The following is a 27,216-nucleotide window of genomic DNA, read 5'->3' as shown; positions in this document are numbered from 1 at the left end:
TCGGACTCTCCATGCCCACAGCTGATCGATGGCGTCCTCCTAGGCCATCTGACTTGCAAAACTCAAGCACACAGCAGCCCTCAAGCAGCCTTGCTGCAGGCACTGAGGAACGATTGAGGAGGTTGCGCACCAGTTGCACATTTAGGGTGTGGTATCCCTTTCTGTTTCTGAAGACCACTGCATTCTAGAATGGTGCTCGCAAAGCCACGTGCAAGACTGCATGCAGTCAATTGCTCCTTGCACCCTCCTGGCAAAGCCACATGTGTGATCATCCTGTTTTTCCCTGGTCATCAGGAAGGCAATGATGTCCATTCTGCATGTGTAGAAAGTCTGTGTGACATCGTGGATGCAGCGATGTGCTGCTAATTGTGAAACGCTGCGCATGCCCTTGATGCAGCCCGGAAGGAGCCAGAGGCATAGAAGGTGAGTGCCACTGTGACCTTCACTGCAATGGGCAGCGCAATCCTGGTGCCGATGTGAGGTTGCAGGTTTTCCTGCAGGAGATGGCATATCTCTGCAATGACCTCATTTCGGAAGCGCAGCCTTCTAATACACTGCTCCTTGGAAAGGTCCAGATATGAATGTTGCCACTGGTAAAGCCATGGTGGGTAAAGCCTCCTTCCACGACGTCTAGGGGCTCTCATTCCTTTGGCCGCCGACGTGGTCAACAGCTCTTCTCTCTTCACGACGATGTAGAATGCAACGCTGGCGAACTAGTAATGCCCCCATTAAAATTTTAGAAATAAGTTTCTCTCAATCTCAACTGGTATGTCTGTCTGCCACTGCAAACTTGGGGGCTCACCACTGTGCTGTGTGTAAATGTTGCACTGACTGACCTCCGACAGAAGCACATCCTTATCCCTTTAAGTCATCATTATCATAGGCAGTCCCTCGAAACGAGGATGACTTGCTTCCACACCAAAAAAGGGTGAGTTCACAAGTGTTTCAATGAAGGACCTAATGTTCCAGGTCCTGAACTACATAGTGTAGGGTGGAAGATGCGCGTGCATGGATTTTTTAACGTTTGGTGGCCGTTGCACACCAGCCACCACACGGGCTTAACAGAGATAGATCTTGGTCTAGTGGCAAGGATTAACCAAGACGACTGGAGACCTGCTCTGCTGCACGGGCCTAGTGCACACACATATCGCAGTGTGGGCTGGTCCATGCTGCCCCTGGGCCCACGCCTCTTCTGGCCCCGAACTCGCACCTCTCCTGGGCCCCGATCACGTCCCTCTGCAATCTCTCGTCGCTCCTTCGCCCTGACCTCGCCGCTCCTGCTGTACCTGCCCATGCTCCAATCACTGACCTGGACCTTCATTACGTCCCTCTTCACTGCCGTCGCCCTCCTGCATCAGCTCACGCTGTACCTTGCAGTGGTATGCTACCATGCTGCCCATGGCCGCCGCTCCTTTTATGGCCCCGACCTGCCGCTGATGGTCTCTCGCAGGCATAAAAGGAGCGGCAAGCGGCGGCTATGGGCAGCGTGGCGGCCCCGTTAAGTAGCCACCAGTTAGCACTCTGCAGCCCTGTACCGACTGTTTTTCCAGATGTTGTTCTTGCCAGCTGCTAAATGAAGTGGACGCACCTCATTTTCTGACGGGGCGCAAGCGTGGGCGTTGTACCAGGACTGACATCAGGATTGCACTGATGGTCAGCAGCCAGGCGCTACTGGTTTGTGCCCCCAGTGAGCCTCTAATGAATTTTCGGTCGGGGCGCTAAATGCTGCGCTCCCGGTCAGTAACCGCATGCTCCCATTGAGGCCAGGGAGAGCCAGTAGTTTGCAAATTCAGGAGGCTTCAGCTTTTAATACTGTTACTAATAGTTTCTGTTCCAATGCAGTAATGGTCTATTTCCACATTTTGCTATCAAAAAGCAGCTATTTCTAATGCTAATTTGGCACAGCTCATTCAGTTCAGATACTACAGTAAGTCTAATATGATCCCATACAACCAGAAAACTTGGTTTATATTTTGTTAAGGATTCTTTAGATAGTGAGAAATTCAATACCAAGTGCAAAGACCCTAAATAAGAGGGAAAAACGCCAAGACTAATAGGATTTCTGCCAAATGCAACTCAAAATCAGAAGGACAAAACAGCCATTGATTTAACAAATAATAAAACAAGAAAGTGCCAAGCCTAATAATGGTACTGCTACAAATCATTTTGCAGCTGAAGTGTATTAAACGCTGCAGTGTCCTTTCCTGCAGGCCTGCCTAGGCAGTGTTTCACAACTGTCCACAAATGCAGAAAGTTGTACTGACCTCTAATATCAGTAACATAGTCTTAAAGAAAACAGATAACCATGTGAGATAATGACTTCAATTATACAATTCAAGTTGAGTCTGCATTACATGTTGCACATTCATCTAGTTAATGACACCAATACAAATTTTATTTACTTGCTTTGTCCAAAATGATTTTTATCCTCATTTCTGTTTGCTCATTCAAAATATATCAAGTGTACTGAAATCTTAACTTACCTTTTGTTTCCACCAGTTCCAAATTCATTCAAAGTCAGGTTTGGCACAAAATGTCAAGCATGATCTCTAATATGAGAGTAGCTTTGCCAACTCTTCCAGATTGGTTGGGTGTCTGCTGGAACTGAGGATCGATCTTTCGGAGACTGCTGCTAGAAACCCCGGAGAAAAGTACTTTATATTGGCGGTTTGTGCCTGTGTGTCACTATAGTCCAGAACTACACTCTACACTGCTATTGGTAGATGTCCTATGTCCACCAATAGCTGCTCAAAGAACAACCCCTAAGCATAATTCAAGCAGGTAAAGTCTGTGCAGTAAGAAGCACTAGGTAACCGGCATTGTAGGACAGTACCTTGCAGCAGCATCAAGTTTCAGTCATTAGGGTAGGGGAGAGAAACTCCTTTATTTTTCATTCCTTACCTTCTGTAGCCTCAAGTCCTGCTCTGATCTTATCTGTCACAGAGTATAGTACTAATTTAATTTCATGGAGAAATTATTTTAATACTTGTGCTTTGCAGAGATAGCAGTCCAGGCTGATGTAAGAGGGTCTGGACTGCTCTGTTGTGCAGTGCTGTCAGCTTAGATTGGGGGTTAATGGTACTTCTGCAGGGTAGTCCAATTGCATTTATGCTTGTGAGGGATGGACTGTCATTGTTCATCTTGTATTCAACACTGCCTGTGATCAGTTGTGGCATTTAGTAGAGTGCAGTCTCTTTTATAATATGCCTTGGAACAATGTGATCCGCCTTACATTGCTACATCTTGATACTTTCCAAGAATCATTTGGGCGACAGTGCTGAGTCACAAGTGTACAGGGTGCTGGTGAGACCACACCTGGAGAACTGTGTACAGTTTTGGTCTCCTTATTTAAAGAGGGATATACTTGCATTGGAGGCAGTTCAGAGAAGGTTCACTAGATTGATTCCGGGGATGAGGGGGTTGACTTATGAAGATCGGTTGAGCAGGTAGGGCCTATATTCATTGAAGTTTAGAACATAAGAACATAAGAAATAGGAGCAGGAGTAGGTAATTTGGCTGATCTGATCATGGACTCGGCTCCAATTCCCTGCCCGCTCCCCATAACCCTTTACTCCCTTATCACTCATAAATCTGTCTATCTCCGCCTTAAATATATTCAATGACCCAGCCTCCACAGCTCTCTGGGGTAAAGAATTCCACAGATTTACAACCCTCTGAGAGAAGAAATTCCTCCTCATCTCAGTTTTAAATGAAGAATTTAGAAGAACGAGAGGTGATCTTATTGAGAAATATAAGATTCTGAGGGGGCTTGACAGGGTAGATACAGAGAGGATGTTTCCCTTCATGGGGGAATCTAGAACTAGGGGGCAAAGTTTCAGAATAAGGGGTCGCCCATTTAAAACGGAGATGAGGAGGAATTTCTTCTCTCAGATGGCCGTGAATCTTTGGAATTCTCTGCCCCTGAGAGCTGTGGAGGCTGGGTCACTGAATATATTTAAGGTGGAGATAGACAGATTTTTGAATTATTGGGGAGTCAAGGGTTATGGGGAGCGGGCAGGAAAATGAAGTTGAGGCCAAAATCAGATCAGTCATGATCTTACTGAATGACGGAGCAGGCTTGAGGGGCCAAATGGCCTATTCCTGCTCCTATTTCTTATGTTCTTATGTTCTAAGGAAAATCACAGTGGGGGAAAAAAATTCTGTGAATGTTATGTGCAGCAAAATCTTATATAAGCATTATGAGTCAAATAAGTGTCATGCAAGATTTTATTTTATCACAATTGAATAATGAAGCCTCGAAGATTATTTGTTAAATTAGGTACCTGCTTTATTTACTGATGCACTAATTTCACTAGTGGCAGTCCATTAGTACTTAAGACATCTGAGCGTGGAAACCAAATTGTGCCTAGGAATTTAACACTAGGTAGTTGAGAAATTAGCAAAATCACAAAAGGTATTTAGATAAAGTACCCAATCTACTTCATCCATTTCTGATACCTAATTTTTAGACACGACAACTGCTGTGAGAGCCATACGTAGTTGTTTGAATGTATTGCAGCATACAGATCCTGCAAGGCTATATAGGTTGTCCAGTCTCTTCCGACCTACTCTTCTGATGCCGTCCGCCACTTTAACAGTTTTCTGGCCCTAACCGTCTCCTTTTCAATATGGACGTCCAGTCCCTCTACACCTCCACCCCTACCAGGATGGTCTGAGGGCGCGCCACTTCTTCATTGAACAGTGATCATCCACCACCAGCCTCCTCCACCTGGCTGAACTTGTTCTTACATTGCATAACTTCTCCTTTGACTCCTCTTACTTCGTCCAAATAAAATGTGTCGCTACGGGAACCCATATGGGTCCTGTCTATGCCTGCCTTTTGTGGGATACATGGAAAATTCTTTGGTCCCGTCCTACTCAGATCCCCTCCCTTGCATCTTTTTCCGGTACATTGATGACTATTGGTGTTACTTCCTGATCTTCCTCCCAAACTGGAAAATTTCATCAACTTTGCTTCAAATTATCACCCCTTTCTCGCCTTCACATGGTCCATCCCCGACTCTGCCCTTCCTCAACTTCTCTATAACCATTTCTGGGGATAGGCTGTCAACCAATGTTTATTGTAAGTCCACTGACTCCCATTTCTACTTCCTGTAAGGAAGTATTCCACTCTCCCAGTTTCTCCATTTCTGGCGCATCTGTTTTGAGGATGCCGCCTTCCACATCAGTGCTTCCGATATGGCTTGCTTTTTCCTCAACTGACGGGTCCCCTCCACCGTGGTTGACAGGGCCCACACGACTGTGTCTGTCCCAATTCCCGCTTCCTCCCAGAACCACGATAGGGTTCCCCTTGTCCTCGCCTTCCACTAGTCTGCACATTCAAAGGATCATCCTCTGACATTTCCGCCACCTCTTGCATGATACCACCACCAAACAAATCTTCCCCTCCCCTTTCAGCATTCTGAAGGGACCATTTCCTCCGCAACACCCTGTTCCACTCTTCCATCACCCTGACACCCTCGTCCCTTCCCATGGCACCTTCCCATAAAAGTGCAGGAGGTGCAACAGTTGCCCTTTCACCTTTTCCCTTCCCAGGGCCCCAAACAATCCTTCCAAGTGAAACAGCGATTTACTTGTACTTCTTTCAATTTAGTATACTGTATTCACGTCTCACGATGCGGTCTCTTCTACATTGGGGAGACCAAACGTAGATTGGATGATCACTTTGCTGAACACCTCCATTAAATCATAAGAACATAAGAACATAAGAAATAGGAGAGGAGCAGGCCGTAAAAAACTGTCTATTTCTGTCTTAAATTTATTTAATGTCCCAGCCTCCACAGCTCTCTGAGGCAGCGAATTCCACAGATTCGCAACCCTCTGAGAGAAGAAATTTCTTCTCATCTCAGTTCTAAATGGGCGGCCCCTTATCCTAAGATCATGCCTTCTAGTCATCCACAGGTATGAGCCTGAGCTTCCGGTCGCTCGCGACTTTAATTCTCCGCTCCAATCCCACTCCGACCTCGACTTCCTACACTGTTCCAATGAAGAACAACGGAAGCTCGAGGAACAAAGTGCCTTTTGATTAGGCACTTTACAGCCTTTCGGACTTGACATCGAGTTCAACAATTTCTGATCATAACCACTGCTCGCAATTTTTGGATAGCAGGTGCTGGTAATAATTCTACTGTTCATTTAATCATTCCTTCCACCCACTCTATCACTTACTTCCCCTTTTTTTCTTTCTTTCCTTCCTTCTCACCCCTGTGCTTGCTTAAATCCTGCTACATCTGTAACATGTTCCAGTTCTGACAAAATGTCACTGGCCTGAAATGCTAACTCTGTTTCTCTCTCCACAGATTTGCCGTTTCTATTTCAGATTTCCAGTATCCGCTGGATATTGTAGTTTAGTTTGATTTCTATTGATACAATGTGTGCTGTCTCCCATCACTCTTGGCCCCACAATAACAAGACAGTTTACATAAGCAGATTGCATCTCTTACCTGAAATTCTTAAGGATATCATGAATGAGATAGGAATATGACTATACAGCCAGTAACTAGCAATACAATATTTGATGTACACAATACTTAAACTGTTCAAAACCAAAGTAACAGAATCGTTTAGCTGTGTAGCTGGTGAATCTAATGTGGTCACTTCATGGAGCTTATGCCATCACCACTGCATGGAAACATGCAAGTGACCATGGAACTGGAAAACAAAGAAAACTAGCAGCACTTAAACCATCCCAAACCAGGGATTGATACACCAGCTCAAACAAGTTGTTTTCCATTAGGAGGCTAATTGCATTATTAACCAATTCCATCATTCAAGTAGATAGGATATGAACAAGCAAACCTCTGACAATTTGGAGATATGGTTTGCTTTTGTCACCTGACTTATATATTAAATAGCTTGCCTGCCGTCAAATAGATGGCTTGCCTTAAATGTCCAATAGGCACCGTAAGTCTGTATGCCATTAACATTTCAACAACATGAGATCACTTCTAATAGGTTTGATTTATGTACTGAGACAACCGTCCTTACTGTGGGAAATTAGCTAGGCGAGATAGCCCTCTCTGGAGATGTGAATGTCCCTAGACAGCGTAATGTTTCCCTTGGTTCAAATACAAATAAACCTTATTTAAAAACTCACACAGCAAGCTAAGTTTTTTTTTAAAAGGACCTTTTTCTGTTTGACACAAGGTGGATTCTGCTTCCATCGTGCTGAAAGTTGTTTTTATCATTGACTTAAGCAGAGATGGGCTTGCTAAACAGTTAATGACCTTTTGATAAAATTTGTGACCCTCTCTTCCACCAAAAAAAAAATCAAAGATTCCAATTGATCATAGTCCTTGGTCACCAGAAATTTCCAAGAATGTGGTCTCAAGATGTCACTGGTTCCACCACCTGATTATTGTCATTACCTGACGTACTGTGTTAAAAATTAGATTTACCAATTAAACGGGTGTTTTAAATATTAAGTATGCATGAAATAGTTTGAAAACAAGGCTACCCATGAGGTAGAGATTATTTTAGTGATAGTGAAAGAAGGTTAGAATTATTTTTGTTTCTGCTTCTTGTCTTTTTTCATTTTGCTTCCCCTCTTTTGGAGTCACTGTGCCATTCCCCAATCTTCTGATGAGAAAATAGATGGGGAACCTATTTTTGTAGAATATTCCCTCCCTCTTTCCAGCGAACTGCCTGGTCCATACATCGTACTTCTTGTTGATGGCTCAACTCGGATCAGAAAATTGTCATTTGGATAATCTCAAGGTTTAAATCCACAATCTAGCATTTTACAGTGTAGGATATTGGTATATCAAAGTACTAATCCACCAGGCCTCACAGTTTACAGTTTGCTAACTGTAAATCTATTGTTCTAAAGGTGATATAGTAGTGCAAGGAGGTACTTAAAATTCATAAAATGTTGCGTCATGGGGAATCAATTACTCTGGAAACTGCTCCAGGACTGTATGTTGTCTCTTTCAGCCTTTCTTTTTGAAAACTGTTGTCACTTTTTTTCTGTTAATTTATTTTACTGAGAAATAGCATACCCAAAACCTTTTCATTCTTCACAGGAGCCTAGCACTTTTAAATCTCATGTTATTGTGAAAATTATACCAATACTTTCAGGATTGTGAAATAGATGTTTCTTCCGTTACACCACTCATCCAAATGCTGCAGCAGTTGAAAATGTTTCAAACAAAGGAAAGATACTTTCAGCAAATTGTAGGAGTCACATTTTGTTCAACGTACTTACATTTATTTATCTTACTTAAAAGTATCACCAGGGTAAGGTTTTCAATGAGAAAAGTTACCAAATTGGTTTACAGAAGGGTGCACAATAACTCACTCAAGGTCACAGTTCCATCATTCTGTTCTCAACCTATTGAGCAATATATAATTTATTTATTTTTTGAAATACTGTGAAAAAGATTAAAATTAAAATATGAAGACTGCATGTGTGCTGTAGGAAAAGTAACATCTGCTACAGTACAAGCCTTCCCTAGTGGTTGAAATAGGAGCACTTTAAACACCATTTCCATAGTAGGTTGTTCTCAGTTAGTCCAATGACTTGACCTCTCTGTCCCTAACTGAGGGTAATTAAAAACATAACAACTTGGATTTATACAATACCTTTAATGTAGAAAAGATGTCACGCGGCGCTTCACAGAAACATAATCAGACAAAAATCGACAAGGACACATTAAGAGGGGTAACTAAAAGCTTGGTCAAAGAGGTGGGTTTTAAGGAGATATTTAAAGGAGGAGAACAAGGAGGAAAGGCAGAGGGCTTTAGGGAGGGAATTCCAAAGCTTAGAAGAATGAAGGCATAACCGCCAATGGTAATGCAAAGGAAATGGAAGATGTGCATAAGGCTAGAGTTGGAGGACTGCTGATTTCTTGGAGGGTTATAAGGCTGGAGAAGGTTACAGAGATTTGGAGAGACAAAGCGATGAAAAGATTTGAAGGTGAAAATGAGAATTTAAATTTGAGGCATTGCGGGACCAGGTGCCAATGTAGGTCGGCGTGCACAGGGGAGATGGGGCGGGATAGGATGCAGGCACCAGAGATTTCAATTAGCTGTAGTTTATGGAGGGTGGAGGATGGGAGGCTAGTCAGGACAGCATTAGAATAGTCAAGTTTAGTGGTGACAAATGCCTGGATGAAGGTTTTGGTGACAGATGTGCTGTGACAGGGATGGAGATGGGTGATGTTATGGAGGTGGAAGTAGGCAGTCTTTGTGATGGAGAGCATATAGGATCAGAAGCTCAGCTCGGGGTCAAATAGGATGCTGCGACTACAAACAGTCTGCTTAAACCTGACGCACTGGCCAGGGAGCGGGATGGAATCAGTGCTGAGGATGTAATGTTTGTGGTGGGACGCCAAAGATGATGGCTTCAGTCTTCCTAATATTCTCATTGAATGGCGGAACAGGCCCGAGGGACTAAATCTCTGACTCTTGATCCTATGCTCTTATGTTCCTAAGTTTAACTGGCCGCAAGTATCACTTTGGTTCAGCGGTAATGTGCTTGCCCCAGATCCTGAAGGTTTAGGTTCAAGAACTTTGGGACATCATCTTGGCTGACAGTTCAGTGCAGTACTGAAGGAGTGTTGAAGGAGGTGGCATCTTTCAGATGATATGATAAATTGAGGGTCTGTCTACTTGTTCAAGTGATATAAAAGATCCCATGACACAAACTGAAGAGAGGCAGTTCTCGTGGCTAACATTTATCTCTCCATCAAGATTGATTAACAAGTCAAATATCTAATTTGCTGTTTGTGTGTCCTTGCTGCACACAAATTGGCAATTGTGTTTGACTATGCAATAACTACACTTCAAAAAATGTAATCCATTGGCTGGAAAGTGCTTTGGTATTGAAGATGTGTAAGGTGCTATATAAAGCAAGCTTTTTCTTCTATTGCATTATTTTAGCAAACTAATCAAGATACTGGTAAAGCTATATTCTTCAATCTGAGTATATCCTGTTTAATTAAAGAAGGATTTCCTGCCATCTGGAGTCTTCTTCATTCTTCAAATAGTATGCATCCGCTACACACGTGTGGAAGATGCGTATGATTGGAAGAATGCAAATGTCTCTACATAATAAGTAATCTATCTTTCTTTTTCATTTAACATTCGTCACATACCAAAGGTGTTACAATTAATGACGGTGGCGATCTTGCAGAGGAGTCAAAACAGCAGCTGCAAAGACATTAATGCACACAGCAGTCAAATCTAGACAGTCACACTTGGTAACGCTTGTGAAATACAGTACAGTACTTGATGAGACTGCCTTGCAAATAATATCAATTGGCATCTGATTGAGAGATGCCGAAGCAGCTACCATAGAATGGGTAAAACAACATTTAATCTGACCTCTGGATTTCTTCATGATAAAGTGATAGTAGTGTAGAATACAATCTATCATTCACTTAGCTATCTGCTACTTGGATCATTGGTTTGTTTTGGATCTTTGGTCCATAGAAATAATTAACTACTTGGTACAAGTAATGTAGTAACTTAGGGATGTACAATATCCTCATAGTGAAAGTGATTCTCCACGTCTGATGATATATTGGTGGATAAAATGAAGACATAGCAATTTCTTGATTCAAATGAAATTAAGAAGCAGCAGCTATACATTTCAGGTGTGTCCTAATGACTGTCTAATCCAAATGCTGAATCAAATATAAATCATCAACAACAAGGATCTATAGGTCACTAACTCTGCAAGATAAAACTATTGCTAACATACCCTTATTTCCAGCAGTGCCTGTCCTAGGTGAACTGTTCCAATATCCAATTGCTCTGGATCCAGATATCCCGAAAGCTGGGCTTTCTATTTCGCCAGGGGTGTCTGTGATAAGAGTGAACAACATAACAGATACATGTACACAGATCACTAGAAATGTAGCGGTCAGGTACAAAAAACAATCAAAAAGGCTAATGGAATGTTAGCTTTTGTAACTAGTGGGCTAGAATCTGAAAGGGAGGAATTTTTGCTACAGCGATACATAGCCCTGGTTAGACCTCATCTGGAGTACTGTGTACAGTTTTGGGCACTGCAACTTAGAAAAGATATATTGGCCTTGGAATGAGTGCATAAACTAGGCTTGTATTTCCTGGAATATAGAAGGTTAAGGGGTGATTTGTTTGAGGTTTTTAGGATTTTGAAAGTAATTGATAGGGTAGATAGAGAGAAACTTTATCCGCTGGTGGGGGAGTTTAGGACAAAGGGATATAACAAAATCAGAGCCAGGCCATTCAGGAGAGAGGTTTGGAAACACTTCTTCACACAAAGGGTGGTAGAAGTGTGAAACTCTCTCCCACAAAAAGCAGTCGATGCTAGCTCAATTAATCATTTTAAATCTGAGATTGATTGATTTTTAATAGCCAAGGGTATTATGGGATATAGAGCCAAGGCGGGTGAATGGAGTTAGAATACGGATCAGTCATGATCTCATTAAATGACAGAAGAGGCTCAAGAAGCTGAATGGCCTGCTCATGTTCCTATGTTCCTAAGAGATTGTTGCAAGAGAATTCCTCATAAAAATTGGTTCTTGAGGCTACCATGTAGGATCTAGAGTAAAAGTTTGATCAATTCTTACAAGCTAAGAAATGAGAAATTGTGGGGAAAAACATTATCTGACAGGTTCAGTTCAATAGAAACCTCCATCAGCTCTTCCACTTGATGCCAAAATTATATATTCTATCAAAGGTTAATAGCAGCAGCAGTTACTGAGCTGAATGTGATCTACTTGAGCTCTAATGATCATGGCTTTCATGCTCTTTCCAATCTTTTCCTATGAGGTAAAAAGCATTGCTAACCAGGAGGCCCTGTGAGTTCATAAGGTTATAACATGGCCAGTTATACGATGACCACTGATGTAGATAGGTGGACTCCTTATCGTGACCTGGTTACAGTGAATAGGATGCAAGTAAAGGGGTTGTGAGGCATTTGCTGCTTTTTCACATCAATATATGGCAGACCAGTGAAGAACTGCCATTATATAAAGGGCAAAGTTGCCCCTTTCAGGGACTTTAGTCAGATTTCGGTTGGATATTTGGTTATGCAGGGATCACAGAAGTGGGAGTTTATTCATCTATGGCATTCAATGTTTTAATACGGAATGATTTAGATACCGATGGGGTTACAACCAAGTAGCTCAGGAAAGAGATCAGGGTGACACAGCACAGGACTGTCTTTATTGGTTCAGTATAGGCAGCTATAGTCACTGACCAGACTGCATGAGGTCTAACAGCTGAAGAAACTCAATGGGCTACAGCAATTTCAAGCATAGGGTTTATTGGATTTGGCAGGATAGTGGCAAGTGTCAAACCACGTGATCCATGGAGTTTCCCAGCCCAGGGAAGTTTGGGGGTGAATTGGAGGTGGTGCAGTTTTTATATGCAGAACCGAAACTGGTACAAGGGATCAGAGGCGACAGCTACAGGGGTTGCACATCTCTTGGGCAGATTTCCACACAACATATGGTGTCTGGTGATTCGGAGCATTGGAAGTCATGATGATGCACCTGGTGAGGAGTGCATAGTCTTTGTGATCAAGTCATAATGTTCATATGGGAGGGTGTTACCTCTCGTATGACCATTTTTCCATTGAAAATATTCAGGAAAAGAGTTTGTTTTAATGTTAGGGTTTTAACAGAAATTGTATTCACAGAGGAGACAAGGCTGAAGTGTTTGCAAGTGTTTTCAGCTAAAAGTGCCAAGTGGAAGATTCTACTCTGCCTCCTCCCAAGATCCTCACCATTAAAGATACCAGTTTCCAGCAAATTCAATTCACTCCACATGACATTAAGAAGCAGCTGAGCGCACTGAACATAGCAAAGACTATAGGCTAAGACCGATGCACCAGAGCTCCCTGCTTCCTTAGCCAAGCTGTTCCAATATAATTGTGACACTGGCATTTATCCCACAAGGTATGTTCTGTCCACAAAAAACAGGATACCCAGCAAATTACACTATTTAAATGCCAGGTAATGACCATCTCCAACAAAAGAATGCCCAGCCATCCTCACAATACTTCCAACAGCAATGGTATATCTGGTCCAGTTCAACCTCTGGTCAATGCTGACCCCCAAGGCATTGATGGTGTGGAATTTGGCAATAGTGGTGCTGCTGAAGAGAAAAGGGTTACCCCCAAAAGTTAGATTTCAAGTCAGGTACCAATCAGTACTGATGCTTTAAATCTTATTAGGAACAACAGTGATATTTATGTTTTGAAACATGTCAGCCCGTTTCAAACGATGCTGATGCCCTCAGTCTCAAAACAAATCTGAAAACATGTGAACTGTGCTATGGAAACTCATTAAATGTGCAAGCTATCAACAGGACTGAAAAATGTATCTAATAGTACATTGCAAAATACAGTATTAATAGGAGGAAGACCAATCTTTTTGACCAGTGATATTGCTCAAGTGCTAGGGCTTTACAGGATATGGGAGTAGTAAACCATTTGCAGCAGAGCTTGTCCTTGGCATCACAAAGTCATATTTTACACATTGTAAAATGATGTGGTTTTCCCAGAACCTGAGATGAAGGGGTTGACTTATGAAGAAAGGATGGGCCTATACTCATTGGAGTTCAGAAGAATGAGAGGTGATCTTATCAAAACATATAAGATAATGAGGGGGCTCGACAAGGTAGATGCAGAGAAGATGTTTCCACTCATGGGGAATCTAGAACTAAGGGGCATAGTTTCAGAATAAGGGGTCGCCCATTTAAAACTGAGATGAGGAGGAATTTCTTCTCTCAGAGGGTTGTAAATCTGTGGAATTCTCTGCCCCAGAGAGCTATGGAGGCTGGGTCATTGAATATATTTAAGGTGTTTAATATGTAAGATAGACAGATTTTTGAGCGATAAGGGAGTAAAGGGTTATGGGGAGCGGGCAGAGAAGTGGAGTTGAGTCCATGATCAGATCAGCCATGATCTTATTGAATGGCAGAGCAGGCTCAAGGGGCCAAATGGCCTACTCCTGCACCTATTTCTTATGTTCTTATGTTCTTAACTAAGCAGGCTAAGATTTTATTGTGTTTGGAGGATGCCGATGAAGAAGGACTGTTGCCCTGTAACAGAGTATTACAATCATGGAACATTACTGTCCCAAATTGTTGATCTATTGTCAAAGATAGAATTCATTTATGTGTTCGAAGAGATAAATAATGTGTTCTAAAATTAATTAGAGCCTTGTCGCTTTTATTTGGAAAGAAAAGGGTACATTCATCCTCAAAGGGTTGAATGTGACATTTCAATGAACAACATGTGCTAATGAAGGGTTAGCTTGAACACATAAGCAAAAGTAACTAATATCAGCACAAAATTCTATTGCACCATCTACTATTTTATATTAAAGGTGTTTCATACATTATAACAATGAGAGACACAATGAAGCTTTTAACTGAACAGAATTTAGCAGCATTTTAATGTCTACAGAGAAGAGGGTAGAATAAAAGGTGTCCAATCCCATTCTATAATCCTATTAAACCAATATCAGATTTTAAAGCAGCTTGCCTGCCTGCCTGGCTAAAGAAGACTTGATGCCAGAAAACAGCAGTGGGAGATCGAAAAAGGACAGGATGGAGTATTTGTGATATATAACAAGGCAGGAAGGGGGAAAAGAGAGAAACTGGATACTTGCAAACTTAAAAAAAAATTGGACTCCCAAAATTTCAATTATATAATTAACGTAAATACTTAATTCCTAACCCCCCCCCCCTACACCACACACTAATAAGACAAATTGTCAAGCAAGATAAAGTGAACTGCTTTTCAAGAACGTTTCTTTATTTTTACCATGATTAGGTAATCCTCTTAAAGCCCCTTTTACTATCCTTGCAGCCTTACTGGTTTATCATATCCAATTAGCCATCTGCCATTGCTGTATTATTTCCTGATGGAACACACTACCGTCAGTGAAAGACCATAGACGGTCCATCACCCAAACTATTGTTCAATCTGACAAACACGTTTTTAGTGGCATTGTTCTGAGGCAATGATACTCTGCAGAATACAGACTGCCAGTTGTGAAAAGCCAGCAGGGCCGACCTTTCCACAGCCACCTTATCATATTAACTCCAAGCAGATGCCAAGACCATAGTTACAAGCAACCCATTTTACTATAAACTCTAAAGCCCCACACTGTTCTTTACTCCCTATACCACAGTGTGGTTCTTTTGTAAATTATCACTTAATAAACGTCAAGAAAAATAATTAATAGGGCATAGAGTAAAGGTCACATCCTACATTAAATGGTACATTCTGACATTTCCTAAATAGAACTGAACAATAACTGAAAAAGACCACAGTAATCACAGTCGTGTGGCAGTAAACTTCTGGACAGCTGATAATAAGGTCAAATTCAATATGGGTAAGCTTTAGTTTTAATCATTTTTGACAGTAACCGCAGAGATTGAACAAATAGTACTATCTGTACTACATTGTTTTCAACTAATAATGTAACTGCAACCAAATGATGAATATGCATGTTCATTTTATTATAAGCAGGAACTAAAAACAGATTCTCACATCATAAAAGTATAAAGGCATAAAGGCTCTGTTTTGCTCTCTGCACCATTTAGGAATGCTCATTTCCCAAATGCTATGGAAAGAAAAAAGATGACCATCCACCCCTTTTATGTTGCCCTAGGCCTTTTCCAAAGGAGCAAAACTGGGACTGCAATAGGCACAGGCAAAACATTCTCATGGAAATAAAGCAGCAGGGGCCGAATAGGACCTCCTACTTCATTTTCTTTTTCATGTGAATTAAGGATACCCCGAGATACCAAGAAGCTCCTTCGATCAGAAGGTCTGAGGGTTCCAAGCAGCATAGAAAAGGAGGCTGGAAAGGTAGATATACCTCTATCCCTATGATCTTTGAGCCTGGAGACTTTCTAGGGGCAAAATTTGAATTAAATTATTCTCCGCCCGAATCCATGGAGCGGGGAATAGAGGGATCTTGCCCTCTTTTCATGTGAGATTTTGTTGCGGTGGTGTTTCATGCAGCTGAGGGGCGTAAGTGGGTCGCGAACAGGACGGACGTGCCCTGTCGCACTAATGCGTAGCAACGTCCCTCCCCTTCAGTTAAAGGGGAGGGCTGCTGCGAGCTCTGCAGCCACTTTAGTGGCGCCCACTGGAGGGCTTTGGCCAGGCCAGCGGCACGATAGCCAAGAGGGGGTGCTGGGCTATTTGTGGCCACCATTGTCGGGCCGACTGCAGAGTCGGTTGACAATTAAAATAAAATGGCAGCCGTGGAGGTGCGCCCTCCCCTTTAAGGGCAGATGCGCCATCCAGCCACTGGCAGCTTCCCGCCAGGAAAAGCTGTCGGGGCACCAAGAAATGGCGGCGGCTCCGCTCCCTCAGGGGAACTTCCCTCGCAGGGCAGAAAGAGGTTGCCATATGGCAGTAAGCGGTCGGTGCGTGCCCGACAGAGAGGGCACGCCGGGCGGGGCAGATACCCGGTTCCGCCACCCTCTGCCCAGGGGCAGTTTCTGATAGGTTGGGCCATCCGACTACCGGGAAGTTTGGAAAGGCCTTGAGGTGGTAATCGACCTTAAGGAGGGGGCAATTTCGGCCCCTCTGTCTGCCGTTCTTCAACAACATCCAAAAGGCCTTGTTGCCGGCAGTCAGGTTTGATAAACTGTACTTTGTGACCACCTGATGGAACAGTTTCCCTACTTCCTGTCAATAGGGAACACTGCCTCCACTTTGTGCTGTATCCACTTACTGAACCAATTTTGAAAACTGCCATCTTGGAAAATACGAAGTGTCTGAATCACCGGAGTTAGAATTTAAAGCCTTTGCTCAGTTTGTGTTCCAGGAATCATGTACCACGGGCTATTTTATTTAAACAGAAACATCTCTACAGAAATGGTTATATCATGGGACTGGATTTTTGACCTTCTGCCGCCCCTGTTAGTGCCCCGGAGGGGCAGCAATGGTGACGGGAATGGTTTCCAGTCAGGCAGCCAGCTTGCAGCGCCCGCCGGGAAATTAGTTGCCGGTTTTGCGGGGGCGCTGAGTAGCAATGCCCGGGAGCGTCGAGCCGGTGTGGAACCCCACCGGTTTTGACTGCGCTTCGATTTTGAATTGATGTTGAGCCTCTAGCGCACCCTAGTGGGACGCTTGGAAAACCAGGCGGTCAGAGCTGTCTCGGCAGTGGTGAGTGAAGTAAGTAATGAATGAGGTAAGTGTGATTATTTTGTTTATTTTTATTTTTGCGATTTAACCTAATGTGGGGTGGTCAAGGTATTGGGAATGTTTTTTGTGTGTTTTGTGCAGATTGTTTCTTCTTCAAACAAGCCTCTCTTAGGGTGCTGCGAGGCCAACTTTTTAGCTCAGGATTTTCAGTTGGTCAGTCGGCCAAGCGCGCCCCTCAGCACTCTGCTCCATACTCGGGGCCCAGCTGATGAATTTTGTGGCTGAGGATGCAAACCATTTCCCGGCGCAAACTTTACCTTCTGCCGCCATTACCGCCATGATCAGAACCAAAAATCTAGCCCCAAACGTTTGAATTTTACTAGAAAGTGTAGTACTTTCCACTGTTGATTTATATTAGCAAGGCGTGATTTGCTCAGCCTAAGTGTTAAATACATTCATTAGCCGATATTCTCAGCATTGATATTGACAAGACTTGAGATAGGTCTGCCTGATTAAACTGGAGCATGCACAATGAATGGATTCAACAGATCAGTGAATCCAATAGCTTGACACGTAGCATTATACTTACTCACTGCTGGTGCCACATAAAGAGTAAAATCTATTCTCTGACTGAGAAGTGCAGATACTTATTCAACAGATTCCATAATTTACTCAATTACATTTAATCACAAACACTTTAATATTTGATATTGCATTTGATAAATTTATAGAATATTTAATGTATAAGCATTGGATTTGGTACTTAACCTACATACAAGAGACCACATGCACAACTATGTCACTCATAATTTCATTGGCTTCCCTCGCTTTTAACAACAACTTGCATTTATATAGCACCTTTAACACAGCAAAAATATCCCTGGCGCTTCATAGAGGCACAATCAAACAAAATATGTAGGCCAAGACAAAGAAGGAGGGGCAAAGTGATAGGTATTAAGGAAAATCTTAAAGAAACAAAAGGAGGTGGGATGTGGAGAGGCAGTAGGATGAGGTAGGAAATTGCAGATTTGGGCCGAGGTGGCGGAAGGCATGGCTGCTAATAGTATGGCGAAAGCTGGGGGCGGGGCGGGAGGGCTGGTGGTGGTGGGGAGGGGGATGCATCAAAGGCCAGAGTCAAAGAAATTAACAAGAGAGAACAAGTTCTATATTCAAATATGTTCATGGTCCATACGTATGTTGCCGTATTATATTAATATTAAGGCTATTTATCTAACAGTTATTGCTTTTCATGGACAATTCAAACTGGGTCTCTGCCATCTTTATATTGCCCAATGATATTTGGACAATCTACATGAGAGAGGGCAGAGTATGTGGCAGCTATGAAAATAAGACAGGGAATATGCCAAATAGGGCATTCTGCTTTATTTAGCTCCACATTCTGAAGGCAGGCTCTCCAGCAAAGGGTTTTGCCCCTGACTCCTCTCCGGTGAGTGGATCAGAGAGGCATCGGCAGTAAGCTCAGGGAGGCCAAAACAGGTAAGCAGCATCTTTATTTTAAAAATCTTTTGGACAGTACTATTACTGATACTGCAAGCCTCTCAGGTCTGGTGCAGCAGCTAAATTTCTACGCCCGATTCTGGGTGCAGGTCCCTACCAGAAAAAAGGCAGGCCTGTGTCTTTAGATCCTCGGGCCAATGCTAATGGCCTACAAATACCAACTGATTCAGGTCATTCGCAGGTAAAGTTCATTTCGGGGGCACTCTGCCTGACTTGCACCCAGATGTAGGGTAGGGGCACCAGATATGGCTTTAATATGGAGTTCTCAATATTGCAATCTGAATATGTCTTCAAGGGAGGCATCAGGCAGAGTACTGGCACCTCCCCAAAGGGAAGGAATTAGAGAAAAACTGACTGGCAAGATACACCTGATCACTTTTTCACATAACTCAGCAGCAAGATCAAACCTGGTATTGGCTTGAGACCTGGGGCCACCTACTAAGCTCAGGGTGTATGCATGGCACAGTGAGACGTGAAACTAGCAAAATGCGGTCAAAGTATAAAACTATCTCAACCCCAAAAGTGAAGACAAATTGTAAACATGGCACTTTTTTTGCTGAATGCAATATATAAGGGCATTGAAGGTTACAGCTGCACATTTCAAGTCCAATGGTTCTATTTGGTGGCATGTTGTGATGTAAAAACAGGGGTGACTAACCATTGAATGTACCCAACATGCTTTACTGCAAACCACCTCTCTGAAACCTACACTAGACTCTTTCATGCCATTCTTCACTACTCTCTTCCTACTCTTTTTCTTATTTTCCCCTCTTATTCCTGCTCCTTTTTTCACACCCAATGGTAGAAATTTTCTGCTCCACAAATCCTGTGCACCTCAACACCTCGCAACAAAATACAACTTCTTCTCTGCCCTGCAGTTGACAGCAGGCTACGATATTGGCAAAGCTCTTTCAATCCATACATACATAAAATCAAAGCAATTGTTGGCCCCTCAGTTCGGCCTACATTCAATGAAACAATTTGGACTCAATTAATGTTCTGGCCACAGAAATATAATGCACATCATTGGACATTACTCAGGAAGCAGCCACACTGCTATGCTAAAGAGCAATAAACAATTATGGTTGCATTTTTTGGAAGAAATAATGCAGGGGAAGGGGGTTAGGAGACCAGAGCTAACATCTACATTCATGTCTCCTGAAACCAGAGAAATCCCCTAACAGCAGAGAAGAACTTTGAACTGGAAGCTTGAGCAGCTGTTAGTTGTGCCTCTTAGAAACATAGAAAATAGGTGCAGGAATAGGCCATTCGGCCCGTCGAGCCTGCACCACCATTCAATAAGATCATGGCTGATCATTCACCTCAGTAACCCTTTCCTGCTTTCTCTCCATATCCCTTGATCCCTTTAGCCGTAAGGGCCATATCTAACTCCCTCTTGAATATATCTAACGAACTGGCATCAACAAGGCTCTGCGGTAGAGAATTCCACAGGTTCACAATTGTCTGAGTGAAGAAGTTTCTCCTCATCTTTTGCAGTCAGTTTTTATGTTCCCAGCAAGTTTCCTCTCATACTCTATTTTCCCCCTCCTAATTAAACCCTTTGTCCTCCTCTGCTGAATTCTAAATTTTTCCCAGTTCGCAGGTTTGCTGCTTTTTCTGACCAATTTATATGCCTCTTCCTTGAATTTAACATTATTCCTAATTTCCCTTGTTAGCCACGGTTGAGCCACCTTCACCATTTTATTTTTACTCCAGACAGGGATGTACAATTGTTGAAGTTCATCCATCTGATCTTTAAATGTCTGTCATTGCCTATCCACCGTCAATTCTTTAAGTATCATTCGCCAGTCTATTCTAGCCAATTCACATCTCATACCATCGAAGTTACCTTTCCTTAAGTTCAGGACCCTAACCTCTGAATTAACTGTGTCACTCTCCATCTTAATAAAGAATTCTACCATATTATGGTCACTCTTCCCCAAGGGGCCTCGCACAACAAGATTGCTAATTAGTCCTTTCTCATTACACATCACCCAGTATAGGATGGTCAGCCCTCGAGTTGGTTCCTCAACATATTGGTCTAGAAAACCATCCCTAATACACTCCAGGAAATCCTCCTTCACCGTATTGCTACCAGTTTGGTTAGCCCAATCTATATGTAAAGTCACGCATGATAACTGCTGAATCTTTATTGCACGCATCCTAACTTCTTGTTTGATGCTGTCCCCAACCTCACTACTACTGTTTGGTGGTCTGTACACAACTCCCATTAGTGTTTTCTGCCCTTTGGTATTCCGCAGCTCCACCCATACAGATTTCACATCATCCAAGCTCATGTCCTTCCTTACTATTGCGTTAATTTCCTCTTTAACCAGCAACGCCATCCCACCTCCGTTTCCTTTCTGTCTATCCTTCCTGAATGTTGAATACCCCTGGATGTGGAGTTCCCAGCCTTGGTCACCCTGGAGCCATGTCTCCGTAATCCCAATTATATCAGATTCGTTAATAGCTGCCTGCACAGTCAATTTGTCCACCTTATTACGAATACTCCTCGCATTGAGGCACAGAGCCTTCAGGCTTGCCTTTTTAACACTCTTCTATCATCGCCATCTGCAAGGGGGGTGTACATGTAGCTTTGATACAATATAAGTGTGTGTGCGACAGGACAGTGGTGTGGATAATTTGTCCCAGAGGTTTGATGTTCCCGTCTTCGGTTCATGCCATCCATGATAAGCCCCACAAGAAATTTGTGCAACAGTGAGAAGTACACTCACCACCACTTTCCTTCTGGCACCAGCAAGCTTCTTCTCCATTTGCAGCAGCTGACTGCATGGACTTGATCAGTGATATTGTTCTATGCAGCTTGCACCTGTGCTTTTATTAAAGGATGATCATTTTCCCAAACAAAGCCACCCTTCTTTGTCATATCATCTGCAGCATCAAAGGGAGCAGCATAGTCCACAGGTCTCCCCTGTGCCATTATTGTCAATTAATGACAATAGAGCCGAGGGCCCAGGGGCAGCACGGGCCAGCCCACACTGCGATATGTGTGCGCACTAAGTCCGTGCAGCCGAGCAGGTCGCCAGTTTTCTTGGGTAATCCTTGCCACTGGACCAAGACATAGCTCTGTCAAGCCCGTGTGGTGGCTGGTGTCCAACGGCCACCCCACATTAAAAAAATCCACTCACAGGCATCTTCCACCCTTGAGGATGTAGTTCGGGTTCTTCATTGAAACACCTGTGAACTCATCCTTTTTTTTGGCGTGGAAGCAAGTCATCCTCGTTTCGAGGGACTGCCTATGATGATGATTGTCAATGACACCACTTTCCTGACCCCACTAAATCTTGCCTTTTCATTGTTTGTGACAGACGTACTAATTGGGCCAGCAAAATCCCATTTTTGCTGAACTCAAAAGTCTCGGTAATAGTTTTGTGTTCATGTATATAGCTAACTGTTTCATGCACTACCATTAACCCATGTACCTGCAACAACTGAAGCAAAAGTTCTGTTCAAACTAACAATGGCTGGGAGCTGGTATTACCAGAAGGCACTGTAAAATGTTTTCCTTCTTCCAATTTTCCTTCTGATTTTCTTTACATGATTCCTCTTCTGAAGCCAGTGATGCATGCTGGAGTACAGTTCCTTGATAAAGTGCAACATCCCCACCGACACATGGGAATCCCTGGCCAAAAACTGCCCTAAGTGGAGGAAGAGCATCCGGGAGAGCGCTGAGCACCTCAAGTCGCCGAGAGCACGCAGACAGCGAAAGAAGCTGTCCAGACTCACCACCATTTCCTTCAACCACTGTCTGTCCCACCTGTGACAGAGACTGTAATTCCCGCATTGGACTGTTCAGTTACCTGAGAACTCACTTTTAGAGTGGAAGCAAGTCTTCCTCAATTTCGAGGGACTGCCTATGATGATGGTGACAGTTCCACAAAAGTTGATAATCCTCCAGTACATTGCTCAAATGGTCATTTTACATTTTTAAGCCCAAATAGTGAACGCCAGCAGATCACTCAACAATGGGACCATTAAAATTAGAGAAAAAGTTTTTGGCAAAAAGCAAATACTTTCTATCCAATAAGTTATAAATACTGTGCCTAAACTATTGCTGATTTATCGCTTCCAATGCTTACCAATGACAGTGGGATGTATGTGATAGCTGTCACTAGTTATTTTTAACAATTTCCTCAGCAACACAAGGTCACAGCAGCTGTGAAAACACTGCTGCTTGTGGACAGTATTTATCTCCAAATGGCAGCCACACCTGTCAAATCGTGTTATCTTACAGAGTCAAAGGGGAAGTAGTAAATGAGCCAGAGAACCCAAATGGTTTATAAAATGATACAGCCTTACAGTCTGAATCAGTGACACTAGCATAGTAAGTTCAAATCTTGGCAACAAATAGTTGAGAGAGCAATATTCAAAATAATAGAATGGCAGATGATTGCAAATAATTTCAATAAAAGTCTTCCGTGCACAAGAATCCTCACACTTTCCTGCCTCTTTCTGTTAGCCGCCTTTAGTCTTTAACAATTTTCCAATGTAGCTTCCTAGCTTTTGAGAATGCAAAGTAACTTTGTACATTACCAATATAAAGTGAATAAAAACTCCTGTTACATAATTTTTTAAAGCAGTAACAAAGTTACTTGGCTAGCATGTAAAGTTTTATGTGTTTTGACTGTAAACATTCAAAACTAAAAATATGTGACTGCCAATGGGGACCTCAGTGGAATGTGGTATGCCTGCTTCTCGAATATTCTGGGCTGGAGACAAATAACAACTTTGACATTAGAAATGTCTCACAAAATTAAATTAAGGGTAAAAACTGAATAACAATAAAAATGAAGGCAGTCAAGGAAATGGCAAATGTGCTTTAAAGGGCACTGTGCTTGGGTTTGGGGTGGGGGCTGTCGGGGGGGGCGGGGGGGAGGTAATTTCAATACACAGTGCTCCCACATGAAGAAAGAAAATATAATTGAAGATCTCACTAAACTATTCGAAGAAATCTTTGTTTTTAGTTGCTCGCCAGCAGCTGGTGGAAGGGCTGCTGTGTTGGCTCGCAAAAGTATAAAAGAGCCAGAAGCTGCTTTGTCCTCAACGAACTGAGTCTTTGCATCATTGACACCTCCAAATTTGCATTCTGATAAGTTCTAGAGGTTGTCAAAAGAACGACTGCTGACATTAGCTGAACAACACTGATCCAGCTTTGAGAACTGACAACCTGGCTCTGCACCAGGATCCTGATAATAAGGAATACAAATTATGATGTGTCCCAACAGGTCAGAGGGATCTGTAACATTTACGTTACCACCCTGCCCCCTCCCTGCCCCAACTGCAAGGGATGAGGACTCTTTTTGAGTGGCTAAAATGAGAGAAACCGTTTAAAGATAGACAAGAAAGGAGTGAAATTGCTCCGCTCATCATGCACTCGCTGTCTACCAAGAGACAGCTCGTACTTGCGCTTGTCAGCTATCAACTAGCAACTATACTCCTTGGTGGAAGCGATCTCGCTCTGAGGTCAAGATGGCTCTAACATGACATGCCTGGCAATGAAAGATTGGAACTGAGTTAACCTGCTGTAGCAGGCTTGATAATCCAATACATGAGTCAGGGAGTTCCCAATATTCCATGGCACATGTTGTAACAACTCTTGAATATGCTAGCATTGCCCAGGGTCAGTGGCTCCAAATCCAGCATGAAAGTGCTTAAAGGTTCATCTAGCCCAGAGTAGAGGTACATCTATGCTCAGGCCCTGGCATCCCCTCCTTCCACTCCATGTCTCATGCTGCAGCCTCCCACTTTCTCTTTCATACTCAAGGAGAGATGAAATTACTTCAGTGGCTATCAGAGGATCGAAGCCCTGAGTCCAGTTCCATGACTGCAACAAGGGAGTGGGAAGGTGCTGAGAGGAAAAGAAGTGTGAAAGACTCACAGAAAGAGTTAGGCATACATACAGAAAGAGATATATACAGATAAATACACACACATACACGCACAAAACATACAAGAGAAAATTAGATGAAATATAAGAAAAAGAGAAAGAAAATGTAGAAAGAGAAAAATATAGCAGTGTTTGAGCTTCACAGTGACTGGAAGACATACAGACGATGAAAAAGACATGGTGGTTCAGAGAAAGAGTGAGAATGAGAGCTAAAGACAAACAGAAATACATAGCTGGCAAAGATTCAAAAGTCTATAGACAGACACAGGGTAGAAAGCGAGAAAAGAGTAAGACAGAAACAGTAGAAGATGCACAAAGATACAGTATGAGACAGCAGAAATTGTTTCTGGAAGAGATAAAATTATTTTTTGTCTGTAAGCAACACCATATGAGATCAACAAATTTAGATATAAAAATTAGCTATGTAGTTGGAAGTTATATCAAACATATAATTTGAATAGTATAATAATAGGCAGGTTTCACTGTAAAGACAATAAATAACAATGGGCGGTAAATAATTTCAGTATCCAGTTACCTGTTAGTAGGTTATTAACCTTGTCATTTGCTATTCTGCAATACACACAAAACTTCAGAAAGCACAGAAAAACAGATCTCCCACTTACCTAATCATAGAAAGAAAATTTACTTTCAAAAATCAGAAGTAAAAGTTTGCATTTGGATTCGGACCCAGCTCAAATTAAACTTAAATTTAAATTTGAATTTGAAAGTACTTTCGGTCTAATTCTGTAAAGGATTCAAACTGCACCAGCAATCCTTAGAGGTCACACATCTTAATGACCTGAATACTCAATTAGTTATTTTCTATACATTTTAACATTTGTTTTGGTAATTGGGAATTCAGAAGAAACTTTTTTACCCAGAGAGTGGTGAGAATGTGGAACCCGCTATCACAGGTTTGAGGTGAATAGCATAGATGTATTTAAGGGGAGGCTAGATAAGCATATGAAGGAGAAGGGAATAGAGGGTTATGCTGATAAGAGTTGGATGAGGAGGCTCGAGTGGAGTATAAATGCTGGCATGGACTGGGGGTTGGGCCAAATGGCCTGTTTTTATGTTGTATATCCTATGTAATAACATGCTACATAGTTTGAGAAATACAATAGTAGTTAGATTTAAAGGCATCTTTAAAAGCACTACATTGAAAAGTTTTGAAATTGATATTATTCCAGTTTTCCTATGCCACCCATTTCTTCACTGACGTCATGGTAGGCAACCTTGTCCCAGGCTGCTCTTAAACTACCTGCTAGAAAGTAAATAAAAGTGCTGTGGGTTGACATGCTTTCATTTCTTCCACCAAGGAAATTGTCTTCTGTAAAAACTGCCTCACTTGTAGCTGAGATCAAGAACTCATGATGTGGAGAATTTTTGCAGAAAAGTCATGTCCTACCACTTTGTAGGTCAACATGTTTGTTCAATACACTATGCCTTTGATAATAATTTCCTACACAGGTTTTATGCATAGGTAATTCAATAAGCGGATTTCTTTTTTATTTGACTGGTATTTGCTATACCGGCTGCACAAGGAATAAATGAACATTCTTCCTGATATTGCTGAATTGAGCGGCTCAGTGGTAGAATAAGCGCCTCTGAGCCAGGAGGTTGAGGGTTCAAGTCCCAATCCAGAAACTTAAGCACAAAATCTAGGCTAACACTCAAGCACAGTACTGCTGAGATGCCATCTTTCGGATGAGACATTAAACCGAGGCCTTGTCTGCCCCTCTCAGGTGGATGGAAAAGATCCCATGGCAATGTTTCAATGAAGAGCAGGGGAATTCTCCCTGGTGTCCTGGCCAATATTTATCCCACAACCAAAATCACTAAATTAAATCATCTGGTCATTATCACATTGCTGTTTATGGGACATTGCTGTGTGCAAATTGCTGCCACAGTTTCTACATTACAACAGTAACTACACTTCAAAAGTACTTAATTGGCTGTAAAGTGCTTTGAGACATTCTAAGGTCATGAAAGGCATGATATAAATACATCTTTTTAATACCTGTAACAGATTGGCACTGTCATGGAATGAATCATCACAATGTTCTTCTCATCTCTCTTCCCACCTCTCCCCAGCATAATTTTATTCCCCTGATAACTAGAGATTCACAAAGAATTCAATATTGAGCTTGAAATGGTGTCTTTACAATTGTTTCCCTTTATTTTCTTCAAGTTGTAGTGGCGGCAAAGACCAAGATGACTGCATAATTAAGACAGCATTGCCAAATCTTTGTTGGGTGAAATATAAAAGTAAAATGTTGTAATTTTAAATGTATCCTATATAGTATACTTTAATAGCACCACAACATATTCAAACTACAGTGGATTCCTATAAGTGAGCTCTGAATCTAAGCCAGAAATATCTGAGACACTATCAGGCAAAAGATGATTGTTTTTCCTGATGAAAGATGAAAAAACGAGAAAAGAACTGTTCCACATCACTCACAAGCATCCACACTGACTCAACATGGGGCCTAGAAGCTGACCACTGATCTCTCAATTGATGATGGTGTCATAAATTAAATAATAACGCCTTTGGTGCCAGCCAGGCACAAGCACCTGATTCACCAAAAATTATTTATTTATTCAAATGATACCCAATCTGTAAGACACCCAATGTAGCCCAGCTATTCATCAGGAAGTGCCA

At 42.3% G+C, this 27,216-nt stretch overlaps 1 protein-coding gene across 1 annotated transcript in view; it reads right to left on the bottom strand.

Annotated features, from left to right (window-relative positions):
- Positions 1–27,216, bottom strand: part of kalrna (kalirin RhoGEF kinase a) — a 989,478-nt gene that overhangs the window by 947,564 nt on the left and 14,698 nt on the right. Inside the window, exon 2 of the mRNA XM_070875649.1 lies at positions 10,724–10,825. Within this exon, the coding sequence (XP_070731750.1) occupies positions 10,724–10,825 (102 nt within the window). The remainder of the gene's footprint in view (positions 1–10,723; positions 10,826–27,216) is intronic.

Source organism: Pristiophorus japonicus, chromosome 3, assembly GCF_044704955.1.
Source record: "Pristiophorus japonicus isolate sPriJap1 chromosome 3, sPriJap1.hap1, whole genome shotgun sequence".
Lineage (NCBI taxonomy): Eukaryota > Metazoa > Chordata > Chondrichthyes > Pristiophoridae > Pristiophorus > Pristiophorus japonicus.
This window is presented reverse-complemented; position numbering and strand designations above follow the sequence as displayed.